Raw genomic sequence first — 13,946 nt, 5'->3', positions numbered from 1 at the left:
TTTGGGCCCCCTTAGTTCAGATACATATATTGGTGTGTTAGTCATTCAGCCATAGTTCCATGACTATCTATCTCACCCTATATGACCTTCTGTATGGGCATTCAAGGACAGTAAAAAGACATGATTGCCAAATGTCACCATTTCTGGCCTTCAAGCTAAGGGAAGGCCAGCCCCACAGTTTGGTGTAGGGGTTACATTGACATAGGGGTGGGAACAAACCACTCTACACTTCATAGGACTTCACCTTCAAGTGTAGAGTGGTTTGTTCCCACCCCTATGTCAATGTAACCTGTGAGCCACCAGCCTTATTGGCATAGTTGCCCTTTATGGCCAACCAGGGAGATACTGCTGGGCATTGGATTTGATTCACGCATACAAGGCCCTTTCAACCCGTATCAGAGTGTGGGAGGGTCTTGCTCTTCTGCGGATGTTTATTAGACTGTTTCCTGAGCTAATTTTATCTGCAGTGATTGTGAGCTCTCCAGAGACAGAGGGGGATAGGGCAGAGAGGCAGAGAGAAATAACTACAAGATATCTAATGTGAGAAACATGTAGGCACAGGGAGAGCGGTGTGCAGTTGTATGTTCTGGACATATGCAGTATAATCGAATTAAACATTTAGGGGGGCTTTATTAAGAAGCACTATTGAGGGAAAAGCTTTAATTACTGTATATTTGTTTGTATCATTCATTAACGAATAGAGAATAATGGAGAATTTGGTTGTCATAAAGCATATTCTAGAATCTAGAATGATGGGAAGTGGGACAGGCAGGGACAGTTGTCAGTATACTGTAAGCAATATGTCAACCAGATGTTCCATCACCATACACAGGTCATGGGACCCCTAGGTGGCTGCCAATATCCTTACACTGAGGCAGTACATTACACAAAACTGAGGTGTCAGTTACACCTCTAGTCACCAATTATAACTGATGGTACTACTAAGCGTCGTTATAAAAAGCATAATGTACCCCCTGTTGTTTAATATAAGGGTATTCAAAGTCAAGAAGATCTACAACCATTTAAGGTGGCACACGGCCAAAAGCCTCATAGTTTAAAGGGTTCATGACAAAGAGTCAAGTGACGCAGCTGACGTCACTAAGAACCGTTTATAAGTGGTGCCATTATAAGGATATACCATATATGTTACTGTAGATGTTATGTTCCCCCTCACATGATATGCCTAGCCTCCACATACAGGTTCCTCTGGAATAACTCTTTGATTTGTTTACCTATTTGTGGGTAGACAGCCCTTAAAGTCTGTCTGACTTCCGCAATCCAGCCAATGACTGATGTGTGTGGTGGGTGCATTGACAGCAAGCACTCCATTGATTGGCTCGTATACTCCTTGTTGGCATAGGGGTGTCCTCCCACTTCCCATATCATTCCACCCTCTGTGCTACCAACAGGCGCCTACACACAGCATATCCATAGGCACATATGTTATATAAAACCAAATGTACACCGACATATCATAAATAAACTCGGGGTTCTGTGAATTGTGGCCTCTTTTATATAGTCATGTACAGCCATGTAGGTTATAGAATCACAGAAATATCCATGCATATATATGGAGCATGTCTGCGTACTATGGGCTATAGATGAAATTAAAAAGATTTAGGATATGTTAACGTGCCTATTTGTCCAGGTAACCCCTTTTTAGGGTGCACAGTCTCTTCCTGATACCCCCCCACCCGTTGCTGCTGTGTCCCAGCTGCTGCACACACGGAGCTGTCTGTGGTGCTGAAACATTTACTGGAAGGGAGCGAGGGTGGGAGGGAGCTGGAGAGCGATGGGAGGGGGGTGCTATAGGGAAGAATGGAGAGAGAGGGGAGAGGTGGCAGAGGGAAGGGAAACGAAGTGGCGAGAGGTGGCAAAAGGAAGAGTGAAAGGGATTCTATAAGTGTGACCCTCTATATACAGCACTGCGGTATATGCTGACACGTCATACACAGGTGGGGGGGGGTGCAGAGAGAATGGGGTGGGAGAAGGCAGCAGTGGCCGGGCAGAGGGAATGCAGTGACTGAGCTGTGTGGGAGGAGGGAGCAGGGGAGCAGTGGGAGTTACTGGCAACATGGAGATGCACTGATAGGGGGACTTGTGCCTGTCCCTGCCATGATAAATATGTGTGTGGCACAAGCACGGAGGGGACCATATGAAGGTAACCTGGGCAGTGCAGGATTTCATGTGTGCAAGTAGGGTACACTGGGGGAGACAGGGACAGCAGATGCCTGGACACCAATCAATGTTGCATTACTGCACCTCCACCCTAGGCAATATATGGCGGGTTCCCACCTCCACCCTAGGCAATACATGGCGGGTTCCCACCTCCACCCTAGGCAATACATGGCGGGTTCCCACCTGCACCCTAGGCAATACATGGCGGGTTCCCACCTCCACCCTAGGCAATATATGGCGGGTTCCCACCTCCACCCTAGGCAATACATGGCGGGTTCCCACCTCCACCCTAGGCAATACATGGCGGGTTCCCACCTCCACCCTAGGCAATACATGGCGGGTTCCCACCTGCACCCTAGGCAATACATGGCGGGTTCCCACCTCCACCCTAGGCAATATATGGCGGGTTCCCACCTCCACCCTAGGCAATATATGGCGGGTTCCCGCCTCCACCCTAGGCAATATATGGCGGGTTCCCGCCTCCACCCTAGGCAATACATGGCGGGTTCCCACCTCCACCCTAGGCAATATATGGCGGGTTCCCACCTCCACCCTAGGCAATATATGGCGGGTTCCCACCTCCACCCTAGGCAATATATGGCGGGTTCCCACCTCCACCCTAGGCAATACATGGCGGGTTCCCACCTCCACCCTAGGCAATACATGGCGGGTTCCCACCTCCACCCTAGGCAATACATGGCGGGTTCCCACCTCCACCCTAGGCAATACATGGCGGGTTCCCACCTCCACCCTAGGCAATACATGGCGGATTCCCACCTGCACCCTAGGCAATATATGGCGGGTTCCCACCTCCACCCTAGGCAATATATGGCGGGTTCCCACCTCCACCCTAGGCAATATATGGCGGGTTCCCACCTCCACCCTAGGCAATATATGGCGAGTTCCCACCTCCACCCTAGGCAATATATGGCGGGTTCCCACCTCCACCCTAGGCAATACATGGCGGGTTCCCACCTCCACCCTAGGCAATATATGGCGGGTTCCCACCTCCACCCTAGGCAATATATGGCGGGTTCCCACCTCCACCCTAGGCAATGTATGACAGGTTCCCACCTCCACCCTAGGCAATATATGGCGGGTTCCCACCTCCACCCTAGGCAATATATGGAGGGTTCCCACCTCCACCCTAGGCAATATATGGCGGGTTCCCACCTCCACCCTAGGCAATATATGGCGGGTTCCCACCTCCACCCTAGGCAATATATGGCGGGTACCCACACGTCTGGCTAATGGCAAATAATATCACAAGATAGCAATAAGAACTGAACACAACCTGTCCTATTTTATTTAGCACTAGTTCACTGGTTAGTATAGCTTAAAATACAAGTCATAGCAATCACATTAAAAGTCCATGGCTTGCAAACTAATATGACCCCCATATGTGTTCCTATGGTCTTCCTTTCCAAAAAAATGTTGTCCATATCCCATAATAATCCGGTAACATAATGTTTGTCAAGCCAACCCACCTTCCTTGATGCCCACAAGAGCGCTGACTGTGTGACTCAACCCATAGAAGTACTTCATCCCGCAAATGAGACACCAAACCCAACATATCATCTCATGTAAACAAAGCGCAGTTTGGCATTGTGAGAATAAAAATAGGCTTACTGAACCAGCCAGGATACTAAAAATAATACTCCTCTACCCCCCATATTTAGTGTGAATATACTGTGTCTATATATATATATATATTTTATGACTGACATAGCATATCCCACTTGGGCATTTCTGAAGATATAAAACACCCTCTGAATTGCAAAAGGCATAACTCTTTAGGGGGATATGTATGTAAGAGAGGAGTAAGCTAAAGCAATAGGGATGTTAGAGGAGAGAATACTACAAGAATATAAATGGAAGTGGCAAGCAGGCTAAGGGACCATGTATGGTACAGGAGAATAAGCTACAGAGAAAGGAAAACTTTGAGTATGTTTGAGGAAAAGGACTAGTTATAGTTTAGTAGAAAGCAAGCTATATGCATAGTTGTGGTAACGGAGAGCATGTCGGTGTTAGAAAAAGAACATAATAAACAGGACTAGGTAATGAGGAGAATAGAAATATAGAGGAATATAGAATTTAGAGGAGAGTAAGCTACAGAAATAGGTATGGGGCAACGCTACAGGAATATCTGTTAGAGGGAGCAAGGTAAAGGACTATAGTTACATAGTTACATAGGGTTGAAAAAAGACCATCAAGTTCAACCCTTCCAAGTAAACCCAGCACACACAACCCACACCTACCAATCTATACGCTCACATAAACTATATATACAACCACTAAATGTAGATATTAGTACAGGTATAGGACCCATTATCCAGAATGCTCGGGACCAAGGGTATTCCGGATAAGGGGTCTTTCCGTAATTTGGATCTCCATACCTTAAGTCTACTAAAAAATCAATAAAACATTAATTAAACCCAATAGGATTGTTTTGCATCCAATAAGGATTAATTATATCTTAGTTGGAATCAATTACAAGGTTCTGTTTTATTTCTACATAGAAAAAGGAAATCAGTTTTAAAATTCTGAATTATTTGATTAAAATGGAGTCTATGGGAGACGGGCATTCCGTAATTCGGACCTTTCTGGATAACGGGTTTCCGGATAAGGGGTCCGATACCTGTATCACAATAGCCTTGAATATTCTGCTTGTTCAAGAACTCATATAGGTGTTATGTCAGGGGTGTGCAGACTTTTTCATTCCGCTGTCGACTGATAATGCGGAAGTGCGGCATGAATGCGTACATACGCGACGCAACGTACGTACGAATTCATGCAGCAATTCCGCATTGCTGGCTTCATCGCGCTCCACCAGTGATCCACGGGGGATCGTCTGGTGGACCACGATCAACGTATTGCCCACCCCTGGGTTACGTCTTGAAAGACACCATGTTTGCCCACGTGCAGTAGCTTATAGTAACCAGTCAGCAATAGCATTTACTGGCCACGTGCAAACATGGTAAGTGCAATGTATTATATATGGGTGTATGTATGTGAGCATTCTACAGGAATATGTATAGTACAGGAGAGCAAGATACAGGGGTATGTATGTTGGAGACGAGCAAGCTATGTATAATTATGGTAGGGGGCAAGCTACAGGGGTATGTATGTTAGAGGAGAGCAAGCTATGAATAATTATGGTAGGGGGCAAGCTACAAGGGTATGTTTGTTAGCACCCAAAAATTTCTGAATGCCACTAATAGAGGGCCCTGAACCCTGAAGCACCACTATTTCCTTTCTGAATAAGAGCCATTTCCCAAAGAATCTTGTTGGAGTGATGTCGCCCCATCCTGCACCCCTTTAACCACCCTCTACCAAATGTGCAAATTGTGACAATTTCCTGCCCCCATTTAGAAAAACTATCGCCAGAATCGCCAAAACCAGCTGATTCGGGTGAATATAGAAAAGTCATTATTCCAACCATGTCCCATTGTGTGCACAACAGGGATACCAAAGCGACAGATTGTGTAGCAGGGACAGAGGGAGAGCAGAGCGACGCAATGCAAGGGCCGTGGGAGACACTGGCGGAATAGCAGGGAGCGCTGCAGTAGCAGAGCAGTGTGTGTGGGTGTAGGGTTGGGAGAAAAGGCATAACTACATGGTGCCGTATTGCACCAAACGGTGCTCACAGACTGTGCACCCTACTCTGTACCTGCACTAGGCTATGCAGGGGGCTCTCTGCTACTGCATGGCCAGGGAGGTTCAATAATTAATATCCATCCAACCTAGGGCACAGCTTGAGTATTGGGTCGATATCAGTTTATTTTGCACAGACAAAATGAATGTAAGGGGTCATTTACCATCTCCGGCAGAATGGCTGCGCTGTGTGCCTTATATCACATGAAGAAATCCGGTGCAGGGTGCACAATGCAGCTTAGGCAAGCCATATTCTTTCTCCCAAGGACAGGGCCCCATTGTGACCTGTGTCCTCTGCTGCTCCCCAACGTGCGCAACTGTGCAAAGTGCTAAATTGGCTGGCCCAGTTGTTGGTACATTGTACACTGCCTACGAGGCATAAATGATCCCTCTAATATCTCAATGTACATTGCAGTGACGGGACTGTGTGTGCGCAGAGTGAGTACATGGCATAATAATTAGTTCTACTACAGGGATTATGGGGACACCCCTGTATAAGGAAAGAATAATGGAAGTACGGCTCCTCTCCCCAAAATTGAATGAATTGCATAAAAAGGGGTTAAATCAATAACCGTTGGTTTAGTAGTCATTGCATTTATTTAAAAAAAAATATGGCGATTATAAAATTGCTAGACCAGTTATGGTGACCCCAGAAGCACTGGTTCTGTTTGTCACAGGCTGGTATGTCACCCACCGAGTTGCATTATACCCAGCTGTGGACTTTTATAGGGGAAGGGATCTCCAAGACCCATGTACACTGCTCCCATGCCTCTAAAGGAAAACTATACCCCCACAATGAATCCTTAACCAACAGATATCTTATATCATATTAAGTAGCCTAATTATGAATCTTTCCAAACTGGAATATATATATATCAGTGAATATTGGCCTTTTACATTTTTTCCCTTGATCCACCATTTTGTGATGGGCTGTGTGCCCCCTCAGGGATCATTCATTGGCTGATGGGGCCTAGCATGTATGTGTGCTTTGGCTTGTTTGTGTGCACTGTGAATCCTATGATCCCAGGGGGCGGCCCTTAGTACTTAAAATGGCAGTTTTCTATTTAGGATTACCCAATAGCACATACTGCTAAATAAGTATATTTTTATAAAAATGGTTTATTTAGATGAAGCAGGGTTTTACATATGAGCTGTTTATGCAGTATATTTTTATAGAGACCTACATTGTTTGGGGAGTATAGTTTTACTTTAAAAATGTGCATTGGTCGTTGGCCATAGAGATGTCTCCCACTTGCAGGGAATTACTAGTAAAGCCTGGCTCAATATATTTTATATTTGCCTGGATGAGTGTCAGTTCCTTTGTACAGCCCAGCGTATGGCGAGCCAATACAGGGGCAAAGAGCAGCTCCTGTGCACAATGCAGTGGCAGAACAGTGGGTAGAGTTGCTGAATCCTCAAATAGCAGAGGTTTTTCAGTAGCGTGAAAAAGAAAGATGGAGAAAGGTGTGCGAGAGAAAGGGAGCGTGCTAGGATTAATAAAGAAGGGGGGAGGGAGGATATGAGCGTGGGGAGAGGTGCGAGGGAAATGCAGAGCAAGGCAGGGATATTAACGGAAGGGAGAGAGGGACCAACTCGTAATGGAGAGGGGAGATGGAGCGGCATGGGGGGAGGAAGGCAATGCATGTACATGTGCATGAACATTCACCTATAATGTTTCCTTAACGCCCCCTCTCATTCTCTCTCTCTCTCTCTCTATATATATATATATTTATATAAGAATAAAAATTAGAGAGATAGATACGTAGATGATAGATAGATACGTAGATGATAGATAGACAGATAGATAATGGATGAATGGATAGACAGATGATCGATGCAGTGGCCGTCTATGCCGGGGCTATGGAGAAGAATGAGTGTGCATTTGCGGGGGAGAATAAGTCGAGCTGTGGAAGGGGGAGAGGAAAGGAGATGTGGAGAGGAAGGCAGAATGGGAGAGGGTGACATGGTTGAGAGGCAAAGGAGGGGAGGAGGAAAGAGCTACATCTGGGAAACCACGCACTATTACTAATGGGGGAAGGGTAGCGACACAGAAGAAGGTGGCAGAGAACAAATTTGCTATGGATTAGAATACTGTCTCCCTCCCCATATATCTATATATCTATATATATAATGCATAGAGCCATTGCCTGGCTTTCGTCCTCCCTTCAGAACGTGACACGCTCACACAGACAGAGAAGAGCGACACGCAGCCCCTCCTCCTGTGTGAAACAGAGTTAACCCTCAACAAATCAAGATGGCTGCCCTTGTGTTCCTCAAGGCATTGGATTCTAAATGGCTCTGATCATGATAGACCCACAGCAAGCATGAGAGTCTGTAATGTGCAGCTAGGGACTGTTGGAAAAGGAAAATGTTTATTTATTGGCCTATTTGGTTCCATTGAGGGATTATGGCTTAGCCCAGTCTGACCGGTAAGTGGAACTGTTGCATGCCAGTTGTGACTTCCATTGAACTCATTTTGTGACACTAACACGTGGCCATTCTTTTTGTCCCCGCAGGCGTCCTCTAGTGGCATGGTAATGTTACAGTGGAGCGCTCACTGACAGGGTTGTGCAGAGCGGCATGGCGGGGGCCTGGCTGGTGTTGTGGGGTCTCTGTTCAGCCGCCATTTTGCTGACATCCTCTACGCAAGGTGAGAGACCTTCTACTTTCTTCTTTGGAACTGCATATACTCACACATGCAATCTAGAATATTTCCTTCTAATTATGTGCATGCTCACATTCTTAACACGTTTAATGATAAAATATTTTCCTCTTTCAGCGATCCCTAGGCGGGTGATTATTGACATAATAGGCAGACTTAGAAACCATGAATAGCCCTAAACTGGATTTATATTGACTCCATTCTCCAGCAACATCTGTAGTTCTTAAGGGAAATTAGTTTTCCACAAATTATTCCTCTGTTCCCACTCGTTCCTGCTATCTGCACCACTTGCCCTTCCTCATTCATCCCTCCCATTAAGGGCTTTTCTTCTGCTCATTTTTCTCTTAACCCATTCCTCTGTATTCCAGCAACCCTTCCCAACATGGATGGCTTCTCATTCCAACACATACATCCATCCCATGTACGAGAAAGCTCGTAAATTCATATTCATCCTTCTCTGTGCCTTACACATCCCCTCAAACATTCCATTCCTATTTAACCCAGTTTCTATATCCATCCCCCATTATACACAATCTGCTCTTAGATAGTCCGGCTATTTCTCACACACACTGAATCTCATTTTCTAACATGGTTGATGGCCATCAGCTTCAACCCTTCACTCATACAACTGCTTTCCATACAGTCTTTTTGCTAGTACAGGTATCGGACCCCTTATCCAGAATCCCATTATCCAGAAAGTTCCGAATTACGGAAATACCATCTCCCATAGACTCCATTTTAATCAGTTTTTAAAAATGGTTTTCTTTTTCTCTGTAATAATAAAACAGTACCTTGTACTGGATCCTAACAAAAGTTTAATTAATCCTTATTGGAGCCAAAACTATCCTATTGGGTTTAATTACTGTTTAAATAATTTTTTAAGTAGACTTAAGGTAGGAGATCCGAATTATGGAAAGACCCCTTATCTGTAAAACCTCAGGTCCCGACTATTTTAGATAATGGGTCCCATACCTCTACTTCTACTTTCAGATATTTACTGTACTACTTATCTACTAACCTTATCCCCACATTTTATATTTTATTCTACATCCCAGGCTTTCACATCCACCAAATCTTTCTGTCCTCTGAATTTCTTTTGCTCTTTATATTCCTTCCCCATTATTTCCCATTTAGTATCACGTAGTAACAATCTCCAGTGGTTCAATAACCCATAGCAACCAAACAGATGTTATGATGAAAGCAAGCATCTGATTGGCTGAAATTGGGGATCTCCACCAAAGTTTGTTTGATCTGCAAACGACCATCAATAATTTAAACAGTAGTGGAAAATAAAAATTTCCTCCTTGGTTCTGGTTGCGCCCTTCTTTTTCCTTAATTATAAAGATATTAGAAGTCACCTTGGAGGTACATGACCTGTATAAAAGGACTCGGCTTGCGGCCTCCTGCTTTTATATGGCCATGTAACTCCTCGGTGACTTATAATATCCTTATAATTTACAGTAGGGGGTACTTTAATCACTATATAATACACAAGAGCCATGATTGCCTTATAGAAGGTGCCTACAAGCTAACACAGTCAAATATATAGTGAATAATTTCCCCCCCTATTGTAATATATAATGATATTATAAGTCACCGAGAAGTTCCATGGCCAAATAAGGACAGGAGACCTAAGGGCGAGTGTTTTAATACAGGTTATTAAACTCAGTGAGTCATGTGACAGAAACTGCATCACTGAGCTGATGACATTACTAAACACCTTTAATAAAGATATAATTTGCAGGCTATTCATGGCTAGTGTTTTATATAGTGAATAATGTACTAAGGATGCGCCAAATCCACGATTTTGGCCTGTCTGAAAAGGCTGAAGATTGGATAACTCACAAACCGAATACTGGATTTGGTGCATCCCTATAATGTAAAATATAAGGATATTATAAGTAACCAAGGAGTTCCATGACCATATAAGGGCAGTAAGCCTAAGGGTGAGTGTTTTAATACAGGTGAGTCATGTGACAGAATTTAATACTCAGCGAGTCATGTGACAGAAATTACATCACTGAGCTCATTGTAATTGTTGACATCACTAAGTACCATTAATAAGGGTATAATATACAGGATATTCAAAGTGTTTTATATAGTGAATAATGTACCCCCTATTGTAAAATATAAGGATATTATAAGTCACTGAGGAGCTCCATGGCCATATAAAGGTACAAGGACAAAGGCTGAGAGCTTTGATACAGGCCATGGAACTCTGAGGGGACTCCTTATATCCTCATATTGTTTAATACTTTATTTATTATAATACACAAGTTTCAGTGAGTCATATAAGAACAATTACATCACTAAGTACCCTCTTACAAAATGTAAGGATATTAAAAGTCACCTTGGAGTTTCATGACCTATATGAAGGCACTCGTCCTTCGGGCTTGGTACTCCTCAGTGATGTCTAGTTTACTTATAGTTTACAAAAGGGGGTACATTATTCCCTGCACATATCATAGTATTTTTTAGTAATTATTAAGTTAAATACACAAATTGAAATGCTATGTAGAAAAAAATTAAGCCTGATTCTTAAAGGAGACATATTGGATAAATGGAAAAAAAACCTAATTTTGTAGGCAATTATGAATAATATCCGGTGCTGGTTTCACTTTGGGTTAAAAATGAATCATATCTGTAAAAATGGCCCCTTTATTGGAGCTCCCTATAGATCCTATCAGTGTCTGTGTTTCAAATGAAGGGTGGGCGTGTCCTAACGGTCCCTGCCAGAAGCACAGTAGGAGGGGGAGAGCCAATCACAGCCCTGCACTCACACAAGCACAGACAGGCTTCAGTTCCCTATCAGGTCAGCCTAGCTGCTACAGTGTCTGTACTGAGAGCCGCCGGCTCCCCAGCTCATCCAGAGAATTCAGCCAGCAGGAAGTGGAACAGATGGGCGGGACTAGTGGGTTTTGGGTGGAATTTCCCAATAAATCAGTCTGAAACACAACTTTTTAAGCACAATCCTTATATATCTAGAGGAGTATAATTCACTGGTACATTCTTAATTTTTATATGATATGTCTCCTTTAAACCGCCAAATATCCAATTTCTTCTCAGATCTAAGAATAAAGGAAATTGGGAGGAGGAACTGATTAGAAGATATTGAACAAAGAAGGAATGGGCAGGAGGCCGGGGAGAGGTTTTTTGAGGTCCAACAATAATGATACCTTAAAAGCAATATACTAGACATGAAATAGATGAGACAGTTCCAGCACAGACATATTAATCCATAATGGTGTCTACGAAATGTTGTAAATATTCAAGGCACTAGCGTTATGTTTTTTTCATATGAAAGTTAAATACAGCTTGTGTCATTCTACTCTTCCATCCATGTGAGATAATGCATTGTGCTGCTATGGCTGTCAGGCGTAGGGCTTTTATCTACCATTCTTGGTTAAATATTGGGTTTAGGCGAGTAGCAATAACGCCGATGAGATCATGTGCTCCGCGCTGACTTTCTACACATGTAAGCTCACAGCGCACGTACTCATCAGCCTTACGCACAGACCCATAGTCATGCACATGTATTAGACTTGCTCTCGTGTACTCGTGTAGACTCACCCAGAGTTGGATATTGTGTCCTTGAATTTTTTAACCCGTTTTCGGTTATGATGACACAATGACTTGACTACTCAAGGTGACTGGAAGGAAAACTATACCCCAAACAATGTAGGTCTCTATAAAGCTCATATGTGAAACCCTGCTTCATCTAAATAAACCATTTTCATAAAAATATACTTTTTTAGTAGTATGTGCTATTGGGTAATCCTAAATAGGAAACTGCCATTTTAAGAATTAAGGGCCGCCCCCTGGGATCATAGGATTCACAGTGCACACAAACAAGCCAAGGCACACATACATGCTAGGCCCCATCAGCCAATGAATGGACAGAGTTCTGCCTTTGGCTCCCACACTACTTCCTGTTACAGTTAGAGCTGCATTATTTCCTGTCAGCTGATCTCTGAGGGAGCACACAGCCCATCACTAAATGGTGGATCAAGGGAAAAAATATAAAAGGGCAATATTTACTGATATATATATATTCCAGTTTGGCAAGATTATTAAATAAGTCACTTAACAAAATATAAACTATCTGTTGGTTAATTATTCATTTTGGGGGTATAGTTTTCCTTTAAAGTATATCCATATGTAATTATGTAGAAGCTAAAAGCTATGAGAGATACAGTAGCTACTGATACTTTCCCTTTTATTACTTATGCCCCTGCCCACCTATATGTTTCTTCTGCACCATGAAATCCAATTAGCACATGTTGCTGTATGACCCATTCATCCTGGCCCGCCCCATAAACATTGGTCTCCTCCCACCTTTTGCCAATAAACCTTTTTCATTTCCTTAGTTGGTTTCCCATCTAATGGCAGTTTTTCTCTTTTTCATTCATTCTGTTCTCTCTCTCTCTCCCCTCTCTTCCTTGTTTTTCTCTCCTGCTCTCTCTCCCCTCCCTCTTTCATTCCTTCCCCTGTATTTAATTATTCCTCAGAAAGCTAATTAACACCTAATTAATTCAGGGATCTCTCTAACCTGGGAGTCACAACTCTCCACATTTTCTGGCAGATAAATACATTAGGATATTTCTGCCAATTTTGGTTTTTATGTTTCCACTGTAAATAACACTATCTCAGATATTTCGCCTTGAAAGTAACGGACCACCTCATCCACCATTTTTCTGCTCGTTCGTCCGTGCTGAGGCAGAAGCTGAGGATTCTGGGTTTTGCCAACCTATTGTGCCTTACTGTCAGTAGTTAAGTGAATAGGAGAATATATAACTATGCCCAAGAGTAGGTGGCTAGAATAATACCTGTGTACTGTAGAGGTAGAATAGTGCATCGGAGCATTGATGACATTTCTCAGTTGTGGTGGAGAACTGACTGCTACTAAAATGTATGCTTCATTTTCTTTCCTGATTATCTTTTCTTTTTAACATGGTTCATCTGCATGTTTAATGATCCCTTTGCTTTTATATTAGAGAAAGCTGACAACAGTAATGTGTGTATACCTTAACCCATTCATTTCATAATTCCTTTGGCTCCATGTTTGCTGCATTGCACGGCAGCACAAGTTTCCATTCTCCTTATATAAGATCAGCAGAATCATTATGGGTTATTTATGGATTGAAAATAGCTAGCCACATATAATATGATCAACCATTGCTTTATCTGAGACTTCCTTTTGAATGTCTGGCTCCTTTGGAGAGAATGGAGAGCTTTGCAGGTGAAATAGCTGGGGCAGCAGACAGGAGCTAGTCTAGTCATACTAGTGTCATTCAGGATCTAAATAGTTCAGGGTCCAGGGCAGGAAGTAGTCTGCTCAATTGAGGTCCAGGAGACAGGTCATCCAAGCTTTAAGATGAAGTATGGCTTCAGAAGGTATTAGAAAGAGACTCCAGTCTGAATTCTTTTTTCCAATATGTTTATTTCCAAACAT

General features: G+C 43.3%; 1 protein-coding gene across 5 annotated transcripts in view; it reads left to right on the top strand.

Annotated features, from left to right (window-relative positions):
* Window positions 1-13,946, top strand: part of adgrl1 (adhesion G protein-coupled receptor L1) — a 180,182-nt gene that overhangs the window by 79,565 nt on the left and 86,671 nt on the right. For 4 of the 5 annotated variants that reach the window (XM_012953139.2, XM_004918880.3, XM_004918881.3 and 1 more), the window contains exon 2: window positions 8,349-8,482. In XM_012953139.2, coding sequence (XP_012808593.1) covers window positions 8,413-8,482 — 70 coding nt within the window. In that variant the 5' untranslated portion in view covers window positions 8,349-8,412. Of the gene's footprint in view, window positions 1-7,812; window positions 8,262-8,348; window positions 8,483-13,946 lie in introns of those variants that run through there. The other variant, XM_031899352.1, reaches the window with a different exon arrangement.

The sequence above is a fragment of the Xenopus tropicalis genome, chromosome 3 (assembly GCF_000004195.4).
Source record: "Xenopus tropicalis strain Nigerian chromosome 3, UCB_Xtro_10.0, whole genome shotgun sequence".
Taxonomy (NCBI): Eukaryota; Metazoa; Chordata; class Amphibia; order Anura; family Pipidae; genus Xenopus; species Xenopus tropicalis.
Note: the sequence above shows the minus strand (reverse complement) of the source record. Positions and strands in the feature narration are given on the sequence as shown.